Source organism: Macaca fascicularis, chromosome 20 (genome assembly GCF_037993035.2).
Source record: "Macaca fascicularis isolate 582-1 chromosome 20, T2T-MFA8v1.1".
In the NCBI taxonomy this organism is placed as follows: Eukaryota; Metazoa; Chordata; class Mammalia; order Primates; family Cercopithecidae; genus Macaca; species Macaca fascicularis.
This window is the reverse complement of record NC_088394.1, coordinates 16,486,680-16,508,866: the sequence shown is the minus strand read 5'-3', so window position 1 is coordinate 16,508,866 and position 22,187 is coordinate 16,486,680. Positions and strand designations below refer to the sequence as shown.

General features: G+C 50.1%; 1 protein-coding gene across 6 annotated transcripts in view; it reads left to right on the top strand.

The window, feature by feature from the left end:
• The window catches only part of ABCC6 (ATP binding cassette subfamily C member 6), a 72,863-nt gene that overhangs the window by 10,995 nt on the left and 39,681 nt on the right, over window positions 1-22,187 (top strand). For 5 of the 6 annotated variants that reach the window (XR_012429507.1, XM_074028317.1, XM_045381674.2 and 2 more), the window contains 5 exons: window positions 3,031-3,162; window positions 7,205-7,408; window positions 8,606-8,783; window positions 12,609-12,770; window positions 19,839-19,931. Coding sequence is in view for 4 of the 6 variants with exons in the window: in XM_045381674.2 (XP_045237609.2) it covers window positions 3,031-3,162; window positions 7,205-7,408; window positions 8,606-8,783; window positions 12,609-12,770; window positions 19,839-19,931 (769 nt within the window). In the remaining 2 variants the exon portion in view is untranslated. The remainder of the gene's footprint in view (window positions 1-3,030; window positions 3,163-7,204; window positions 7,409-8,605; window positions 8,784-12,608; window positions 12,771-19,838; window positions 19,932-22,187) is intronic. The other variant, XM_074028318.1, reaches the window with a different exon arrangement.

Genomic DNA, 22,187 nt, shown 5'->3' with positions numbered 1-22,187 from the left:
TGGACAAGTTACTTAACCTCTCTGTGCCTCAGTCTCCACTCCTTCAAAATGGGATTAATAATAGCACCTACCTCATAGGGTTGTGAAGCTTAAATAAGATCCGTAAAGCACTTAGAACAGGGCCTGGCATATAATGAGTATAAGTGGTAACTTTTTTTTTTTTGAGATGGAGTTCTGCTCTTGTTGCCCAGGCTGGAGTACAATGGCACGATCTTGGCTCACTGCACCCTCCACCTCCCGGGTTCAAGCCATTTTCCTGCCTCAGCCTCCCGAGTAGCTGAGATTACAGGCATGCACCACTATGCTCGACTAATTTTGTATTTTTATTAGAGACAGTGTTTCTCCATGTTGGTCAGACTGATCTCAAACTCTCGACCTCAGGTGATCCACCCGCCTCAGCCTCCCAAAGTGCTGGGATTACAGGCATGAGCCACTGTGCTGGGGCTATTTTTTTTTTTTTTTTTTTTGAGACAGAGTTTCACTCTTCTTGCCCAGGCTACAGAGCAACGGCATGATCTCAGCTCACTGCAACCCCCACCTCCCAGGTTCAAGCGATTCTCCTGCCCCAGCTTCCTGAGTAGCTGGGATTACAGGCGCCTGCCACCACGCCCAGCTAATTTTTGTAGTTGTTTGTAGAGACAGGGTTTCACCTTGTTGGTCAGGCTGGTCTCAAACTCCTGACCTCAGGTGATCCACCCGCCTCGACCTCCCAAAATGCTGGGATTACAGGCATAAACCACTGCACCTGGCCTAAGTGGCTATTAAATAAATGAAAAATATCAGACTTTGGGTGTATGAAATTGGTAGAAAGAGCTTAGAGGTTTTCTAAACAGCTTTACTAGCGGGGCCAGTCCCTGCTTCCCAAACTGAAGCACTTATGGACCGCTCTTGATGCTTTCTTGTCCTATTGGGGCAAAAATAATTTAATTGAGTCACTTTTTTTACTCTAATAAACTGTTTTTTAAAAGAAACTTTCGCCGGGCGCGGTGGCTCAAGCCTGTAATCCCAGCACTTTGGGAGGCTGAGACAGGCGGATCACAAGGTCAGGAGATCGAGACCATCCTGGCTAACACGGTGAAACCCCGTCTCTACTAAAAAATACAAAAAGCTAGCCGGGCGAGGTGGTGGGCGCCTGTAGTCCCAGCTACTCGGGAGGCTGAGGTAGGAGAATGGCGTGAACCCGGGAGGCGGAGCTTGCAGTGAGCTGAGATCCGGCCACTGCACTCCAGCCTGGGTGACAGAGCAAGACTCCGTCTCAAAAAAAAAAAAAAAAAAAAAAAAAAAGAAACTTTCTATCACTGCTAAAACAGGAAAAATCTATAGCATCACCTGCCATATAGGAGAACTCCAAAAATAATTTTGGGGAAAATCAAGCACATTGGTAATTTCTATGTCAGAACAGCTGCTTCCCCAAGTTGGCTCTGCATTAGAAAAGAGAACTTGGTGGCCTGGCGCAGTGGCTCACGCCAATAATCCCAACACCATGGGAGGCTGAGGCGGGTGGATCACCTGAGGTCAGGAGTTCGAGACCAGCCTGACCAATATGGTGAAACCCTGTCTCTACTAAAATTACAAAAATTAGCCAGGTGTGGTGGCAGGAGCCTGTAATCCCAGCCACTCAGGAGGCTGAGGCAGGAGAATCACTTAAACCCTGGAGGTGGAGGTTGCAGTGAGCTGAGATCACACAAGTGCGCTCCAGCCTGGGTAACAGAGTGAGACTCCATCTCAAAACAATAAAAAGAATAAAAATAAAAAAGAAAAGGGAACTTGGGAGGCTTAGAGAAGACTCGGAGACCAGAACAACCTTCTGGCTGGTGTCATCAGAAAGATTAAAGAGACCTGAGACCAGGCGCAGTGGCTCACACCCATAATCCCAACACTTTGGAAGGCCAACCCAGGCAGATCACTTGAGGCCAGAAGTTCGAGACCGGCCTGGCCAACATGGCGAAATCCCGTCCCTACTTAAACACAAAAATTAGCCAGGTGTGGTGGCTTACACCCGTAGTCCTAGCACTTTGGGAGGCTGAGGTGGGAAGACTGCTTGAGGCCAGTAGGTCAAGACCAGCCTGGCCAACATGGTGATACCCCATCTCTACTGAAAACACAAAAATTAGCCAGGTGTGATGGTGGGCGCTTGTAATTTCAACTACTCAGGAGTCTGAGGCATGAGAATCACTTGAGCCAGGGAGATGGAGGTTGCAGTGAGCCCAGATCGCGCCAATGCACTCCAGCCTAGGCAACACAGTGAGACAGAATAATAATTTAAAAAATAAAGCTGAGGGAGGAGTTCAAGCTTCTTCTACAACGATAGTTTTGGACAATGGATTTCTGATTCCCAGGCAAATGTCTGTTTCCCTTGCCAAGGGCTATCCCTTGGTTTAGCCACTTAATCTCTCTGCATTTCTATTTCCTTCCCCATCTGTAAAATAGATCTATAATAATATACTCATACACTTATACAATTATAAACTATCAATTTACAGGCTGGGTGTGGTGGCTCATGCCTGTAATCCCAGCACTTTGGGAGGCTGAGGCAGGTGGATCACCTGAGGCCAGGAGTTCCAGACCAGCCTGGCCAACATGATGAAACCCCATCTCTACAAAAAATACAAAAATTAGCTGGGTATGGTGGTGGGTGCCTGTAATCTCAGCTACTCAGGAGGCTGAGGTGAGAGAATCGCTGTGAGAGAATCGCTTGAACCGGGAGGTGGAGGTTGCAGTGAGCTGAGATTGCGCCATTGCACTCCAGCCTGGGAGACAGAGCAAGACTCCATCTGAAACAAACAAACAAACAAACCATAATCATCTATCTTATGGGCTCACGTAAGAATTAATGAGACAATCTTTGTGAACCGAGAAGTGCCCTCTAAACGTTAGATGGGGTTAGTGAATTGCTTTATTTTTACCCAGGGGCCAGTAGAGGTACAGAGAGGTAAAGTGACTTACCCAGGATCACACAGCTACTTGCTTGGCCAGGATCCTGCAGGGGTGAATGGCAAGAAAACTCGCCCTGGTGCCCGTCTTTTGCAGGTTGGTCTGGAGGGGCTACAGGAGGCCACTGAGACCAAAAGACCTCTGGTCGCTTGGGAGAGAAAACTCCTCAGAAGAACTTGTTTCCAGGCTTGAAAAGGCGTGGATGAGGAATCGCAGCGCAGCCCGGAGGTAAGTGGGTGGAGGTCGAGAACTCACCTGATGCTCCTTCAGAAAAGCTCATCATTGGCCAGGTGTGGTGGCTCACGCCTGTAATCCCAGCACTTTGGGAGGCCGAGGCAGGCAGATCACGAGGTCAGGAGTTCAAGACCAATCTGGCCAACATAGTGAAACCCCATCTCTACTAAAAATACAAAAATTAACTGGGCATGGTGGCGGGCACCTGTAATCCCAGCTACTCAGGAGGCTGAGGCAGGAGAATCGTTTGAACCCAGAAGGCGGAGGTTGCAGTGAGTGGAGATCCCACCATTGCACTCTAGCCTGAGTGACAGGGCGAGACTCCGTCTCAAAACAAAAAAGAGAAGAAAAGAAAAGCTCATCATTTGACCCCCAGTCCAGCTCCCAACACTACTCTTGCTGCCCTGCCGCCTCCTCACCTTACCTTCCAACTGATCCCACTAAGTAGTAACTGCCGATCAGGCTCAATATATGGTTCCTCCCAGAATGCATCACAGGTTCCTACAAACAGGGAACTCATGGCAGAATGGCAGGCGGGAAACAGAAGAGGTATTTTAAGGCTGGGGTGGAGGGTTGGGAGGTGACTCATAACATGCAGGCAGCTGCTCACTTACTGTATAACCTGAGCAATTCTTTTCCTGGGCCTCAGTTTTCTCATCTGTTCAGTGGGGATGTTGTTAGCCCCAGCTCATAGCTTATGGGGATGAAAAAAAGATGGTTTATGGAAAAGAACTTGCAAATGTCTTGCAAATGGGAAGTGCTCAAGCACTGTTAGTCATCCAGAGGGTGTTGAAATCCTTGGAGCTATCCACTCTGTCCACTCCTGCCCTCAGTGGCATCTCTGGAAACTTCTCTGCAGCCCTTAGAGCCTGGGATGCCTCATTTGAGAAATTCTGGTCTAGCTTAATTAGCCTGCAACATAGGATTAGATAAAATTGGGTTAAATGCTGCCCTGCCTTCGAATAGTGATGACCTTGGACACATTGCTTAACCTCACCGGAGCTTGGTGTTTCAGGAGACAGAACAAAAAAGTAAGTTAGCTCTGTGGGAAGAGTAACTAGGTTTCCCTGCATACTCTGGGATTGTGTGGTAGTTGTTGCAGATGGCTGAATCCCACACATTAAGAGAGAGGAGAGAGAGACTGATACTATAGGCTCACATAGTAAGAGGATCTAGCCTCAGGTGTTGCTGGATCCGGGGACTCACGTGATGTCAGGATTCTCTCCCTTCATCTCCCACCCCAACTATTATCTATGTGTTGGTCTCTCCATAAGGCCTATCCCTTCCCACGCAAGTTCAGCAAACCCCAACAGAATGAGAGAGCATCTCTCCCTTAACGTCCATATAGAAAATCCCAAGGAAGGCCTCTAATTGGCCTGGCTGAAGTCACGTGCCTGTCAGGGGCCAATCCCATACTCAGAAGGCTGGTTCCATGACTGTGGTCCCTTCAGAGCCACAGAAGAGGGTAGGGGCTGTTCCCACAAAGGAAGGGCATGTGTTTTTCCAAACACAGTAAGTAGTGTGAGCGAACCAAAACATCACTTCTCTCTGTCACCCCAGGCATGGCTTGCTGGAACCCCTTCACTGGGTTGGTTGATTGGTTGGTTTTTTGAGGCAGAGTCTCACTCTGTCACCCAGGCTGGAGTGCAGTGGTATGATCTTGGCTCACTGCAACCTCCACCTGCTGGGTTCAAGTGATTCTCCTGTCTCAGCCTTCTGAGTAGCTAGGACCACAGGCGTGCACCACCACACCTGGCTAATTTTTTTAATTTTTTTAGTAGAGACAGGGTCTCACCATGTTGGCAGGCTGATCTTGAACTCCTGACCTCAGCTGATCTGCCTGCCTTGGCCTGTCAAAGTGCTGGGATTACAGGTGTGAACTACTGCATCTGACTCATCCTCTACCTTTAAATGATTTTACAGAAGTGGCAGAATTCAGTCCACGGGGGCTCTGGGAGGAACCTCTGCCAAGTCCCGGCATCCCCACCAACATGAAAATTATAGGTCACCCACCACTAGAACTAAACAGTAGAAACATTCTCCAGAACTGTTTGATAATCCTCCCATAAACAGTTGACAGAAAGAAAGGGGAAAGACGGGGTTATACAAAGACCAGGCTCCCTCAGCCAACCAACCAACTGCACCCACGGAGAACTTTGGTTTCCTTTCTGAAGTATTTTGCAATCACTGGGGGAAGGGAGAGAGTGTCCTCCTAAGAGGTCACACAACAGCCACCTGCTGGTCAAGTCAGCTTCCCAAGGTATGTTTGGCGCACATGGGCCTTTGTGGTGGTTTGTATTGTTTTGTTTTTTTAATAAGTTGCCAATAGTTAAAAATTTGGAGCGATCCCATAAAAATCTGGAATTCTAGACTGGGCACAGTGGCTCGCACCTGAAATCCCAGCACTTCAGGAGGCCAAGGCGGGCAAATCACATGAGGCCAGGAGTTCGAGACCAGCCTGGCCAACATGGTGAAACCCCATCTCTGCTAAAAATACGAAAATTAGCTGGGTGTGGTGGCGGGCGCTGTAATCCCAGCTGTTCGGCAGGCTGAGGCAGGAGAGTCCCTTAAACCTGGGAGGCAGAGGTTGCAGTGAGCTGAGATCGCGCCACCACACTCCAGCCTGGGCGACAAAGTGAGACTCTGTCTCAAAAAATAAATACAAATACAAATAAATAAAAATAAAAATCTGGAATTTTGGTCTCAAAGTAGATCTGGCAAACCTAGGCTACATCTTCACAAGGCAGTATTAGATTGGATTTGGGTAGAGTCTACAGCATTGGACAATGTGTACAGTCTTCAATTTGCTACAGTCCCTATCCCTCTCTCTCTCTTTTTTTTTTTTTTTTTAAGAGTCTGTTTCTGTCACCCAGGCTGGAGTACAGTGGCGCGATCTCAGCTCACTGTAAGCTCTGCCTCCTGGGTTCAAGCGATTCTCCTGCCTCAACCTCCCAAGTAGCTGGGACTACAAGCGTCTACCACCATGTCCGGCTACTTTTTGTATTTTTTATTAGAGGCAGGGTTTCTCCATGTTGCTCAGGCTATCAGGCTGGCCCTGAACTCCTGGCCTCAGGTGATTCGCCTGCCTCAGCCTCCCAAAGTACTGGGATTACAGGTGTGAGCCACCGTGCCCGGCCTCTACCACTCCCTTTTGTATCCCCCAACTCACACCTTGCCCATGTCACTCATGCATATGCCCATGCCTTGCCCCACCATCATTTGTGAGATCTGCACTAAATGGCCTTCAGTCCAGAGACCAGACATCAGACACTAATCTGGACGTCTTCCTTGATGGGAGGTGAGACCTGCAGGAGAGGAAAACGCTTGCTATGGAGCCTGCAGGCTAAACACACTGATTCTCTGGGGGCAAAGAGCTTGAATAGAACTGAGCAAAAACTCCAGCCAGAAAGAAAACTTTGCAGTCAACTCTTCCTCGACCCCACTTTACAGATGGAAACACTAAGGCTCGGAGGAGAGGAGACAGAGCAGGCATTGGAATCACAATCTCCTGGCTCCAAAGCCAAGTTCTGTCCACCCAGCCAAGCTCCTTCCTTCCTTCTATAAATTTTTGTAACAGTATGTGCAGGGGGCACTCTTGTTAGGCCCTTTGCACACGTCACTCAATCTGTTTTTCCCATTCATTTGACAAGTGTTTATTGAGCTCCTACTGTGTGCAGGAGCTGGACTTGATATTAGGGACATCTTGGTGGAAAACACAGGCAAAGTCTACCCACCTGGCTTCTCAGGGGTCTTAGGATGGCTGGGGAGTGCCTGGCACGTAGTAGGTGTTCAACACATGTGCTTTCCCATGGCCATCTAAGAGGCCTCAGAGTGCCCTCCTGCCATGCCCCCAACTCCTGTGATTGTCTCTTAAGTGGGTACTCAGGGTGATAAGGAGGAACGGGTGAGGGAGCCAGCCTGGATCCACACCCACCCATCTCCACTGTTTGGAAAATAACCCTTTAATGCCTGGCCCTGCTGCTGGCAGCTGAGAGTATAAAATGGGACCCAGAGCCAATCTCTTCCCTCCCCTAAGGCACACCAAGGCAACAACATTTAAAAGGAAAGGTAGCAGTGACATGGAGGCTCCAGATACTGAGCCGTTCCTACGGCAAGAAGGGAGTCAGTGGGGCCCACTGCTGAAGGCCATCTGGCAGGTGTTCCATTCTACCTTCCTCCTGGGGACCCTCAGCCTCGTCATCAGTGATGTCTTCAGGTTCACTGTCCCCAAGCTGCTCAGGTGAGTCCCAGACTTCAAGTGCCCTGCTAAGGTGGGTGGTCTCTTAGTGGCATCCTTCCAGGGCCAGGAGGCTTCAGCTCTCCTGCCTCTGCTTATACATCTGGTGCTCGGGACACTGGAGGGTGGGTGAGAAGGATACTGAGAAAGGGAAATGCTTAATGAGAAAGTGACTGACCCCCAGAAGGGCAAATAAGCAAGTACTTACCTGACTACATCAATTAGCTTTTGCTGTAAAATGCCCCAAATGTGAGTGGCTTAAAATTACAAGCATTCATTTATTTAGTTCATGGTAATGTGGGTCAGTAATGTGGGCTGGGCTCAGCTGGGCGGTTCTTCTTTTCTTGGCTGGGTTTTCTCATGTGCCTGCAGTTGTGTATCTGAGGCTGGGATGGCTGTCTATGCTCCATGTGGGTTCCCATCCTCCAAAAGGCTAGCTCAGACTTGTTCATGTGGCTGCTTGGGAGGGTTCTAAGAAATAGGCCAAAAGCCACATTTTCTCTCGAGGCCTAGGCTCAGAGCCAGCATGGCTTTACCTCCACCGTACTCTGTTGGCCAAAGCTGGTTTTGTAGCCAGCCCAGATTCAAGTGGTGTCTGCTCAGCTGCCATAACAAAGCATCACAGACTGAGTGGCTTAAACAACAGAAATGTATTTTCTTATGATTCTGGAAGCTGGAAGTTCGAGATTAGGTATCTTCAAGGTGGTTCCATCCGAGGCCTCTGTCCTTGACTTGCAGTTGGCCACCTCCTCCCTGTGTCCCCATGTGATCTTTCCTCTGTGTGTGCCCCCTGGTGTCTCCTTGTGTGTCTACCTTTTCTCTTCTTATAAGGACCCAGTCAGGTTGGATTAGGGCCCAGCCTAATGACCTCATTTTAACTTCATTGCCTCTTTCATGGCCCTATTTCCAAATACAGTCACATTCAGAGGTACTGGGGGTAGGGGCTTCCACATATAAATTTTGTGAGGACACAGTTTAGCCCATAACAAGTGGGGACAAAAACTCCACCTCTTGATCTTGAGGAGCTGCAGTCAGACTGAAAAGGAGTATTATGGACAGTGGGGGAAATACCGGAGACCATTATTGCAACAAAGTCAACCACACCGACTGATCCTCCACACCTGGCCTGGTCTGGGCAAAGGCCACACCCATGGGCACCTCCTCTCACCAGCTGTACCTTCTCCCTCCTTCCCCTGCAAGCCTTTTCCTGGAGTTCATTGGTGATCCCAAGCCTCCAGCCTGGAAGGGCTACCTCCTCGCCGTGCTGATGTTCCTCTCGGCCTGCCTGCAAACGCTGTTTGAGCAGCAGAACATGTACAGGCTCAAGGTGCTGCAGATGAGGCTGCGGTCAGCCATCACTGGCCTGGTGTACAGAAAGGTGAGCCCTGGGGGACAAGTGCAGTCCTCCCAGACCAGGAAAAGCAACATCACTGAGCTGATGATAATGTTACCAGCAGCTGAGAATGCATTCAGTCCTTACTTATTAGAGTCACTCAGGATACATTCTCACTTCCTTAGTTATTTCTCTTTGTTTATATATATTTATTTTTTTGAGACAGAGTCTCACTCTGTCGCCCAGCCCGGAGTACAGTGGTGCAATCTCAGCTCACCGTAACCTCCGCCTGCCGGGTTCATGCGATTCTCCTGCCTCAGCCTCCTGAGTAGCTGGGACTACAGACACGTGTCACCACGCCTGGCTCATTTTTGTATTTTTAGTAGATAAAAGGTTTTGCCATGTTGGTCAGGCTTGTTTCAAACTCCTGGCCTCAAGTGATTTGCCTCACCTCCTTAGTTATTTCTGTAAGGTGTCGTGTGATCTGAGAGGTAACTCTCTGACCTCATCCCGTCACACACACACCCGCCTCCTCCCATGCTCACTCTCCTCCAGTCACACAGGTCTCTTTTCAGTTCCTCAGATATTCCAGGCACCCACCCACCTTGGGGCCTTTGTAGTTCTCACTGTCTAGATACCATTTCCACTCTCCCTAATCTAATTTTAATTTTTGAGCCTAATTTTAACTTCCACTCATTCCCGCTTGAGGATAAAGGCTTAACCTTCTGATAAGGTGGCCTGTCAACTATGTTCCCAGATAATACTGCTTGTAGTAAAAATGACCCCTAGGCTGGGCGCAGTGGTGCATACCTGTAATCCCAGCAATTTGGGAGGCTGAGGCAGGCGGATCACTTAAGGTCAGGAGTTCAAGACCAGCCTGGCCAACATGGCAAAACCCCGTCTCTACTAAAAATACAAAAATTATCTAGGCATGGTGGTACATGCCTGTAATCCCAGCTACTCAGGAAGCTGAGAAAGGAGAATCCCTTGAACCCGGGAGGTGGAGGTTGCAGTGAGCTGAGGTCATGCTACTGCACTGCAGCCTGGGTAACAGAGCAAGAACCCATCTGAAAAAAAAAAATTGCATCCGGGCTGGAAGTTCTGTCCATTGACTGTGAATACCTGATTGGAGGCCACAGCTTTTGACTTCTCTCGGTGCAGTGGCTCTTGTCCCTTCAGGGGACTAAGAAGCTAAGTCCCTAAACTGCTGCTGCAAGAGCTATTGGCTCTTGTGGGGTATGGAGCATCTGAGCCAGGGCAGGTCCCATCCCATGTAAGTCTCGCTCCCCGACACCTGAGCTGTCACCTAGGGGAGGAGGGGACAGAGGGAACAGCTCCTGGATGGCCGAGAGGGCAGCTCTTGATGCTATCCTGCCAGAGTGCTATGTCCCAGGCTCATGTTCCCCTGAGCATGCCAGTGCTGGGTGTGTCCTATCCTGCCTTGAGAGTCCACATTTCCTTGAGCCTAAGAGGAAGGCCGCCTGAGCAGGAGAGCAGGCGAGCAGGCGTTGATCTTCCTTTTTCCCATCCACCTGCTGGGAGGCCTTCTTTGATCTCTCAATGAGATCAGATCCCTCCTCTCTAACCTCTGGGCTTTTTTTTTTTCTTTTTTTTCTTTTTTTTTGACAGAGTTTTGCTCTCATCGCCCAGGCTGGAGTGCAATGGCACAGTCTGAGCTCACTGCAGTCTCCATCCCCTGGGTTCAACCAATTCTTCTGTCTCAGCCTCCCGAATAACTGGGATTACAGGTGTGTGCCACCATGTCCCACTAATTTTGTATTTTTAGTAGAGACGGGGTTTCACCATGTTGGCCAGGCTGGTCTCAAACTCCTGACCTTAGATGATTCACCCACCTCGGCTTCCCAAAGTGCTGGGATTACAGGCGTGAGCCACCGTGCCCAGCCTTGGCTGCTTTTTTTATGGTACTCATCATAACTGCCATTAAAGCATGAGTGATAGAAATCTTTTTGTTTTGTCTTATTTTTTGAGACAGAGTCTCACTCTGTCACCCAGGCTGGAGTGCAGTGGTGCAATCTCAGCTCACTGCAACCTCCGCCTCCTAGATTCAAGCGATTGTCCTGCCTCAGCCTCCCGAGTAGCTGGGATTACAGGTGCCCAACAGCACCTGTATTTTTGTATACACAATTTCTGTATTTTTACTAGAGACGGGGTTTCGCCATATTGGCCAGGCTGATCTTGAACTCCCGGCCTCGAGTAATCCATCCTCCTCAGCCTCCCAAAGTGCTGGGATTATAGGTGTGAGCCACCATGCCCAGCCAGTAATATAAATCTTTATTATAGAGCCTTGTTCCCCACCTCAAACTCCAGTCCCGGGAGAGCAAGCCTGGTCTCTGTTGTTCACAGCTGTATTTTCAGTTCCCAGCTCAGTGTGAGTCACACAGTGGGCACTCTTCGAAGATTTGTTAAGTGGAGAATTTCTATGCCCAGTCATTCCTGGATCACTTCTTCACTCCCTCACACAGTCACAAAGAGAGGACTACATGTGGAATTTAGCATTCAACAGGCTGGAAGAGGTCCACTGTGACCCCAGGGTTAAGGCAGATGTGAGGCTGCCGGAGAACCAGGTTGGTGTCAGAGAAGCATATGAAAAGTCTCACCCTTGTCATGCCTTCGTCACCCTGGGTTCCATTCCTTGTGTAGGAGCTTACAAGGCCTGTGACTTTGGGAAAGTTGCTCAAGTTCTCTGTGCCTCAGTTTCTTTAGCATAGAATGGGATTAGTAAGTGTTCATTTCATTGATTCTAGTCTCACATTTTTTTTCACTCTAATACTTCCAAAATTGAGGTGTCTCTTACATGTCTTGATTTAACTGGAAATGGTATTTTCCTTGGTGAGAGAATGATAGGGAGCATTTTATCCATAGCATTTTCTTTAAAGACAGGGTCTTGCTCTGTTGCCCACGCTAGAGTGCAGTGGCACCAACATGGCTCACTGTAGACTCAACCTCCTAGACTCAAGTGATCCTCCCACCTCAGCCTCCCCAGCTAGCTACTGGCACACCACAACCATGCCTGGGTAATTTTTCTTTTTCTTCCCCCAAGACGGAGTTTTGCTCTTGTCGCCCAGACTGGAGTGCAATGGCTTAATCTTGGCTCTCTGCCACCTCCGCCTCCTGGGTTCAAGCAATTCTCCTACCTCAGCCTCCCAAGTAACTGGGATTACAGGTGCCTGCCACCATGCCCAGCTAATTTTTGTATTTTCAGTAGAGACAGTGTTTCACCATGTTGGCCAGGCTGGTCTCAAGCTCCTGACCTCAGGGGATCTGCCTGCCTCGGCCTCTCAAAGTGCTGGGATGACACGCGTCAGGCACCACACCCAACCCCCTGGCTAATTTTTAAGTGTTTTTGTAGAGATTGAGTCTTGCTATGTCGCCCAGGCTGGTCTCGAACTCCTAGGATCAAGCAATCCTCCCACCTCAGCCTCCCAGAGTGGTGGGATTACAGGCAGGGGCCACTGCGCCTGGCCTGGCATTAGATGGAATGAATATGGTAGTGCCTGCTTGGTACCACTCACGGCTGTGAGCACCCCAGACATGATGAGGCTGTTCCTTTAGCACAGTGCCTGGCACATGGTGAGCACTGGGCAGATGACCACCATTATTATCCGTGTTCATCTGGTGTTTTCGTGCATGTTATTCATTATTACGTCTCCCGTGCTTTAGGGATATTGGAGGATTTTCATTTTTGTCATCTCTGTGGATCCTCAAACAGCCCTGAAAGGCTGGCCTAAGAGATTTACTCACCCACCTCGCAGACGCGTGAAGTGGGGCTCAGTGGGTGGAGAAGCCGCCTGGGATGTCCCTCTTCCCCAGCCTCCCCACTCTACTTCTCTCCTTCCGCCCACCCACCAGGTCCTGGCTCTGTCCAGTGGCTCCAGAAAGGCCAGTGCGGTGGGTGATGTGGTCAACCTGGTGTCCGTGGACGTGCAGCGGCTGACTGAGAGCATCCTCTACCTCAACGGGCTGTGGCTGCCTCTTGTCTGGATCGTGGTCTGCTTCGTCTATCTCTGGCAGGTGCACAAGGGGAGGAAGACGGGATTTGAACAGAGTCCCCCACCCCTCCTTCTCCCTCTCCTCCTCCCCCCTCCCCTTCCTCCTTCTCACTTAGCATTCAAGAGGCTGGAAGAGGTCTGCTGTGACCCCAGGATTAGGGCAAGTTTGAGGCTGTGGGAGAACCAGGTTGGTGTGAGAGAGGCACATGAAAGATCTCACCCTTGTCCTGCCTTCATCACCCCGGATTCCAGTCCTGGTGTAGAATCTTACAAGCCTTCCTCCCCACTTCCCCTGCCCCTGGCCTCCTCCTCCTGCCCCCCTCCTCCTGCACCCCTTCCCTCACCCTCCCTCTTCCTGCATCCCCCCACCTTCTGCCCAAGTACCCTTCTCCTCTTCCTGTACCCCTTCCTTTCCCTCCTTCCTCCTCCTCCTCTTCCTGTCTCCTGCTCCACCTTCTTCTTCCTTTCTGCTCCCTATCATCTTCCCTCCCACTTCTTCCCTTCTCCCCTCTTCTCTTCTACCCTCCTCCCTCCCCTCTCTTCCCTCTCCTCCTCCCTCTCCTTCTAGTCCCTTTCTTCCTCTTCCTCTCCTCCTTTTCCTCCTCCCCTTCCACCCCCATCTCCTCCTTCTCCTCCTCCTCTAATCCTGTGTCCATTTGCCTACTATTGGCTGATATAATGGGAAAAGTCTTCAATAAGGATGACCTTCACTTGACCTTGGGCAGGAAGCTCACCCTCTCTGAGCCTCAGTTTCCTCTGTAGAATGATGGCGATGATGATGATGACATTGACACTTCCCCATGTGCTATTAGGGTACCCAGTAGGCGACTTAACCATGTTTTGAAGTTACCAGTAACCCTGGGGCACCACCACAACCACCATCCACAAAACACAAGAGGAGAACATTTTAGGGGGAAAAAATTGCTATTTCATGTTCAAAAGACACAAAGTAGCCATCAGGACACAACCAAACAAAACAAACAAAACATTTGCTTTCCAACTTCATTCCTTTAACTTTGTGGTATAGCGTTTTCTTTTTCTAAATTAAAATCAGACTCTGGGCTAGGCGCGGTGGCTCGTGCCTGTAATTTCAGCACCTTGGGGGGCCCAGGTGGGTGGATCATTTGAGGTCAGGAGTTCGAGACCAGCCTGGCCAACATGGTGAAACCCCGTCTCTACTAAAGGATACAAAAATTAGCTGGGCATAGTGATGGGTGCCTATAATCCCAGCCACTCAGGAGGCTGAGGCAGGAGAATCGCTTGAGCCTCGGAGGTGGTGGCTGCAGTGAGCCGAGATCATGCCAATGCACTGCAGCCTGGGTGACAGTGTGAGACTCTGTCTCCAAAAAATAAATAAAAATAAAAATAAAAATAGTCTCCGTATCGGGAACTGCCTAGGCTCAAATCCTGCTTCTGGGCCGGGCGCGGTGGCTCAAGCCTGTAATCCCAGCACTTTGGGAGGCCGAGACGGGTGGATCACGAGGTCAGGAGTTCGAGACCATCCTGGCTAACACGGTGAAACCCCGTCTCTACTAAAAAATACAAAAAACTAGCCGGGTGAGGTGGTGGGCGCCTGTAGTCCCGGCTACTCGGGAGGCTGAGGCAGGAGAATGGCGTAAAAACCCGGGAGGCGGAGCTTGCAGTGAGCTGAGATCCGGCCACTGCACTCCACCCTGGGCGATATAGCGAGACTCCGTCTCAAAAAAAAAAAAAAAAAAAAATCCTGCTTCTGACCACTTACGAATCCGTGTACAAGGAACCTACTCTCTCTCTGCCTCCTGTTCTTGTCTCCAACATGAGGATCATAATTAACAGGAGCACCCCTGCCCCAGAGGTGCTGAGGCATTAACGAGCCATACATAGAAAGCACGTAGAACAGCGCCGGACACACAGCTGCACCCTGTAGGTATTTGTAATATTATCATTAGTTACTTTTCCATAAAGAACAAGACAGTAGATATTTTTTACATCGGGGACCATACCGTCTCTCCTGCAAATATTCACCTCTGCCCGTGGAGTGCACAAGTGGCCGTAGACCATACTAAGCAAACAGGCAAGGTATTCCTCCAGTAAAACTCTATTTATGGATGCTGACATTTGAACTGCATATCATTTTCATATGTCATGAAATAGTATCCTTCTGATTTTTTTTTTTGAGATAGAGTCTCACTGTGTTGCCCAGGCTTTAGTGAAATGGCGCAACTTCGGCTCACTGCAACCTCTGCCTCCCGGGTTCAAGGGATTCTCCTGCCTGAGCCTCCCAAGTAGCTGGGATTACAGGTGTTTGCCACCATGCCTGGCTAATTTGTGTAGTTTCAGTAGGGATGGGGTTTCGCCATTTTGGCCAGGCTGGTCTCGAACTCCTGACCCCAAGTGATCCACCCACCTCGGCCTCTCAAAGTGCTGGGATTATAGGCATGAGCCACCATGCCCGGCCTGATTTTTTTCAACTATTTAAAAATATTAAAACTATTAAACATTTTTGTGCAGCTCATAGGCTCTATGAAAACAGGTGGAGGGATCCATATGTCTCCCATATAGATACTATATGCCATGGTTTACAGAGCCCTGGTTAGGTTTTTGTTTGTTTGTTTGTTTGTTTGTTTCATTGAGGCGGAGTCTCACTCTGTTGCCCAGACTTGAGTGCAGTGGTGCAATTTCGGCTCATTGCAACCTCCGCCTCCTAAGGTTAAGCAATTCTCGTGCCTCAGCCTCCCTAGTAGCTGGGATCACAGGTGTGCACCATCACACCCAGCTAATTTTTGTATTTTCAGTAGAGATGGGGTTTCGTCATTTTGGCCAGGCTGGTCTCGAACTCCTGGCCTCAAGTGATCCGCATGCCTCAGCTTCCCAAAGTGCTGGGATTACAGGTGTTAGCCACCATGCCTGAATCCTGGCTAGGTACATTTAAGGTATAATGGCTATCAAGCCTGAGGTGGGAGAATCGCTTGAGGCCAGGAGTTTAAGACTAGCCTGGGCAACATACCAACCAGAGAAATCCCATCTCTACAAAAAAATTTTTTTTCTTTTTCTTCTTCTTCTTTCTTTTAGACAGAGTCTCGCTCTGCAGCCCAGGCTGGAGTGCAATGGTGCAGTCTCAGCTCAGTGCAAGCTCCGCCTCCCAGGTTCATGCCATTCTTCTGCCTCAGCCTCCTGAGTAGCTGGGACTACAGGCGCCCGCCACCACGTCCGGCTAATTTTTTTGTATTTTTAGTAGAGACAAGATTTCACCATGTTAGCCAGGATGGTCTCGATCTCCTAAAAAATTGTTTTTAATTAACTGGGCACAGTGGTGGTGCACACCTATAGTCATAGCTACTTAGGAGGCTGAGGCAGGAGGATCGCTTGAGCCCAGGAATTCAAGGTTACAGTGAGCTATGATCATGCCACTGAATTTGAGCTCTGAGACAGAGCAAGACCCTCTTTCTAAAAATTGTAAAAGATGTTTTGTTTTGTTTTGTTTTGTTTTGAGACAGAGTCTCACTGTGTCGTGTAGGCTGGAGTGCAGTGGGGCAGCCTCGGCTCACTGCAACCTCCACCTCCCAGGTTCAAGCGATTCTCCAGTCTCAGCCTCCTGAGTAGCTGGGATTACAGGCACGTGCCACTACATCTGGCTAATTTTTGTAGTTTTAGTAGAGACCAGGTTTCACCACATTGGCCAGGCTGGTCTCAAACTCCTGACCTCAAGTGATCTGCTCACCTCAGCCTCCCAAAGTGCTGGGATTACAGGCATGAGCCACCGTGCCTGGCCTTGTAAAAACTGTTAATGGCATTTTGATCATAATTGTTGAATACTCCAAAAAAAATCGAATGCTCATGTAAATGGTTGTTTTTGCTAGGACTCGGGGCCAGGACCTTTCCCAATGCCTTCACCTTGTATTCCAGGGCCTTGCAAACAATCGGTAGGTTCTTAGCAATTACAACATAAGGCACTCAGTGCTTGATGAGCAGTACATAAATGTCATCATTAGGAAGAAAGAGAGGGGCCGGGCGCGGTGGCTCAAGCCTGTAATCCCAGCACTTTGGGAGGCCGAGACGGGAGGATCACGAGGTCAGGAGATCGAGACCATCCTGGCTAACACGGTGAAACCCCGTCTCTGCTAAAAAATACAAAAAACTAGCCAGGCAAGGTGGCGGGCGTCTGTAGTCCCAGCTACTCGGGAGGCTGAGGCAGGAGAATGGCGTAAACCCGGGAGGCGGAGCTTGCAGTGAGCTGAGATCCGGCCACTGCACTCCAGCCTGGGCGACAGAGCGAGACTCCGTCTCAAAAAAAAAAAAAAGAGAGGGAGAGAGGAAGAACATGGGAAAATTCAGGGCAATTGATCAGGTTGACCCCACCGCTGCTAAAAATCAGACAAGACCAGGCAGGGCATGGTGGCTCACGCCTGTAATCCCAGCACTTTGGGAGGTCAAGGCCGGCAGATCACTTGAGGTCAGGAGTTCAAGACCAGCCTGGCCAACATGGCAAAACCCCGTCTCTACTGAAAATACAAAAATTAGCCAGGTGTGGTGGCATGTGCCTGTAATCCCAGCTACTAGGGAGGCTGAGGCAGGAGAATTGCTTGAACCTGGGAGGCGGAGGTTGCAGTGGGCCAAGATCACACCACTGCACTACAGCCTGGGCAACCAAGCGAGACTCTGTAAAAAAAAAAAAAAAAATTAGATGAGACCAACAAGACATCCATAGGTAATGCACCATGTTACTTTGCATGTTACTTTGCATGCATACTTTGCACTTTTCCTGCCTCTTGGTAAACAGTTCCTAACATCAACGTGAGATCTCGGTAAAGGAGGAGTGGACATTGAGGTTGCTACAGTTTAATGATACCATTTTTCCCCCAGACAGAGATGTTCATCTTCCACTCACATTCCTTTGAGTATTTTTCCAACCCCTACTGTGGGCTGCTGTTTACCCTCTGGGCACTTCTCCACTAAGCCACTAGGTAGCGCCATTGCTGCATAAATGAAACAAACTGGCCCAAGGTTAGAAAATAGTGTTCCCAGGCCAGGTGGGGTGGCTCAAACCTGTAATCCCAGCACTTCAGGAGGCTGAGGTGGGTGGATCACTTCAGGTCAGGAGTTCGAGACCAGCCTGGGCAACATGGTGAAACCCCATCTCTACTAAAAATACAAAAATTAGCCAGGCGGAGTGACACCCACCTGTAATCCCAGCTACTCAGGAGGCTGAGACAGGAGAATCGCTTGGGAAGCGGAGGTTGCAGTGAGCCAAGATCACGACACTACACTCCAGCCCGGGTCACAGAGTGAGACTCCATCTCCAAAAAAAATAAAAATAAAAAATAAATAGTGTTCCTAAGGACTGAGAGGGGAAACTGAGGCACACAGACTGGAGTTGGGGTGGGGTTCCTCGAGAGAATGGGTCCAAATAACCTGTGAAGGAATCTCAGAAAGTCACAGCAACTTAAAAATCACTTATTCTAGCCCCACTTCCACATTTTCCACATACAGAAACCAAAGCTGAGAGGGGGAAGGTAACCATCCCAAAATCACCACGTTGGTTGGGGAGCAGCGTTGCCAGGGAAAACACAGGACATCCAGTGAAGTATGAGTTTCAGACAAACAGGAGAACTTCTCAGTGTATGTCCCAAATATTGCACGAGACTTAGACTAAAACCTTCTTCACTCTTTATCTTCAAATGTAACTGGGCATCCTGTATGATGATTCGCTAAATCTGACAACCCTCATGAGGGGTGAAATGAAGATTAGGAAAATAATTAAACATAATAAGAGAAAATGCCAAATGAGAACAACTCTATTCCCATTTTGCAGACAAGGGAATTGCACCTTAAGGAGGTGACTTGCTCCAAGGCCACACTCACAAGTGTCAGGGTCAGGATTTGAACCAGGTCCTGATTCCATAGGTCTCAACTTTACCGTTGTGGCTGGGAACACCCCCCAGTCCCACTCGTGTGTGTGCACGATCTGTCTTGAATATAACCCTCTCCCCGTCATGTAAGAGGGCCATTCCCCTCCCTGACATTAAAGGACCCCACTTTCAGCAGGCATCTCCTGTCACAGCAGACCCCCATGAGCCCAGATCCCTGGGACCTGGTGGCTGCCCTTATCAGATTCCCTGACATCCCCATCTTAAGACCCAAGTCTGACCACCTTCGGGATCTGCAGTTGTGTTACAGGAAAGGGGTCCTGATCCAGATGCAATGAGAGGGTTCTTGGATCTTGCGCAAGAAAGAATTCAGGGCAAGTCCATAAAGTGAAGACGAGTTGTTTTGTTTTTTCTTTTTTCTTTTTCTTTTTTCTTTTTTTTTTTTTTTTTTTTTTTTTGAGATGGAGTCTCATTCTGGCACACAGGCTGGAGTGCAGTGGCACGATTATGGCTCATTGCAACCTCCGCCTCCCGGGTTCAAGCGATTCTCCTGCGTCAGCCTCTTGAGTAGCTGGGATCACAGGTGCCCACCACACCCAGCTAATTTTTATATTTTTAGTACAGACGGGGTTTTACCTTGTTGGCCAGGCTGGTGTTGAACTCCTGACCTCAGGTGATCTGCCCGCCTCGGCCTCCCAAAGTGTTGGATTACAGGCGTGAGCCACCTCACCCGGCCAAAAGCAAGTTCTTCAGGGAAGTAAAGATTTAAAGAATGGCTACTCCACAGACAGAGCAGCCCAGAGGGTGGCTGGTTGCCCATTTTTATGGTTATTTCTTGATGATATGCTCAACAAGGGGTGGATTGTTCATGCCTTTCCTTTTTAGACCATATACGGTAACTTGCTGATGTTGCCATGGTATTGGTAAACTGTCATGGCGCTGGTGGGAGTGCAGCAGTGAGGACAACCAGAGGTCACCCTCATTGCCATCTTGCTTTTGGTGGGATTTGGCCGGCTTCTTTACTGCAACCTGTTTTATCAGGAAGGTCTTTGTGACCTGTGTCTTGTGCCGACCTCCTGTCTCATCCTGTGACTTAGAATGCCTTAATCGTCTGGGCATGCAGCCCAGTAGGTCTCAGCCTCATTTTACCCAGCTCCTATTCAAGATGGAGGTGCTCTGGTTCACATGGCTCTGAGAGCTGTGCTCCTCGGGATCTCCTGACATCCTGCCCCCTCTGTCCCCAGCTCCTGGGCCCCTCCGCCCTCACTGCCATTGCCGTCTTCCTGAGCCTCCTCCCTCTGAATTTCTTCATCACCAAGAAGAGGAACCACCATCAGGTTCGGCTTTGGGGAAAGGGACGGACCAGGCAGGAAGTAGGGAGGACGCCACAGGTCCTGGTGTGGGAGATGGGGAGGGGAGAGTTGAGTGCGAGCCCACGTGTCTGGCTTTGTTCTTGTCGTCTATGAGCTGCCCATCACGCAGACCTGCACCCCTCCCGTCACCATCTCAATGGACAGTGGCTCCGTCCCTCTAGTGTTCAGGCCACAGGCCCTGGGTCAGTTCAATGCCTTTTTCTCTCACCTCCCATCTGTCATCAGATTTGCTTGGCGTCACCTTCAAAATGCATCCAGAATGTCACCCTTTCCCAGCGCAGGCTCTGCAAACCCCATGGTCTCTAACCCAGGTCATAGCAGCAAGCCCCTGGCGCACTCCCCGCTTCTGCCCTCAGCCTCTCTCCACTCCCAGCCAGAGCAGACCTGTGCAAACCCAATATGTCGCACCCCTCCTCTACTCAGACCCACAGCGGCCCCATTTTCCTCAGACTGAGCCAAAAACCCACAGCGGCCCACCAGGCCCACCCTGAACTGACCTCATGGCTTCCAACTTCACCTTCCACCCGTCTCCCTCCCTTCCCTGCCTTCTCCCCCACATCCCCCGTCCTCAAACCTGCCCGATTTCACACATCCCTCCAGGCCTTCGCTTTAGCTGTTCCCTCTGCCTGGATCACCCGCCCTCCCGAAGACCCTCCGTCAACTCCCTCACCACCCTCCGGCCAGGAAACAGCACGTCCATCCCTCTCCTCCCAGCGGCAGACTCTCCTGTGCCTGCCCTGGGTTCATTTTTGCTTTTCTTTCCCGGCACAGCACTTCCCACATCCTACAGGGCCCCGCAGGAAGCACCTGGCAGGGGTTGATTACCTTGTTCTCCTTAGACTGGAAGCTTTGCAACAGCACAGGCCACTCTCTGTGGCAGACTCAGCATCTAGTTAGTGCTTGGCAGGCAGAAGGTTCTCAATACTTACTGTGTTTGTGAACTATGGAAGAAAGGAAGGAGGGAAGAAAGGGAGGAGAGAGGAAGGGAAGAAGGAAAGGAGGGGAGGAAGGAGGGAGGGGAAGGAGAGAAAAGGAGGGAAGAAAGGAAAGATAGGAAAGGGGAGGAAGGACAGAGGGAAGGAGGGAAGGAAAGAATTGAGGGAGGAAGAGAAGGAATGAGGGAGAGAAGGAAGAAAGGGGGAGGGAGGGAAAGAAAGAAAAGGAAAGAGAGAAGGAAGAAAGGGAACAAAAGAAGAAAGGAGAGAGGGAAGAAAGGAAAGAAAGGCGGAAAAGAGAGACGGAGGGATGGGGGATGGAGGGAAGGAACTTATTTCCTCTCTTGGCCCAGCTGTCCCAACGTCCGTCTGTCACCTGGGCTGTTTCTCCATCTTCCTGCGTGGCCTCCTCTGAAACACTCTAGGCTGGGCGCGGTGGCTCACACCTGTAATCCCAACACTTTGGGAGGCCGAGGCGGGCAGATCACCTGAGGTCAGGAGTTCAAAACCAGCCTGGCCAACATGGCATAACCCTGTCTCCACTAAAAAATACAAAAATTAGCCAGGTGTGGCGACGTGCGCCTATAATCCCAGCTACTCAGGAGGCTCAGGCAGGAGAATCGCTTGAACCCAGGAGGCGGAGCTTGCAGTGAGCCGAGATCGCTCCACTTCTCTCCAGCCTGGGCCACAGAGCGAGACTCCGTCTCAAAAAGAAAAACCTTCTCCAGGCAGCTGCCCCTCTGATGACACCCCCGCGCCCCGCTCCATGGTGAAGCACAGGAGATCCCGAATTCCTCTGCCTGACCGCAAAGTGCCAAGTGACCCTGCTCACATGCTCCTCTGGCCACATTGAGTGTCCTCTGAGTCATGCTATTCCCTGTGCCTGGGTTTTTGCTGCCCCCCTTTCTCAAACCCCTTCCCTCCCTCTTCAACTCCTTCCCCCCATCCTGTGCCTGCTCAGCACCCACCTCCTGGTCATGTAAGATGTAGCTCAGGCTGTAATCCCAGCACTTCAGGAGGCTGAGGGCAGAGGATCACTTGAGCCCAGGAGCTCAAGGCCAGCCTGGACAACATAGCGAGACCCCAACTCCACAAAAAATGTAAAAGGTTAAAAAAACAGATGTAACTTGGGCATCAACCACTTCCAGGTAGCCTTCCTGACAGTGCCATACCTGGGTGGGCTCAGGCTGCCTCTGTTCTCTGGGCATCAGAGGCTTCCTCCATGGGGTGCATTGTCCCAAGGCAGATCCTGCAGAAGTCCAGGTACAGGATGATGGTGGTTGGA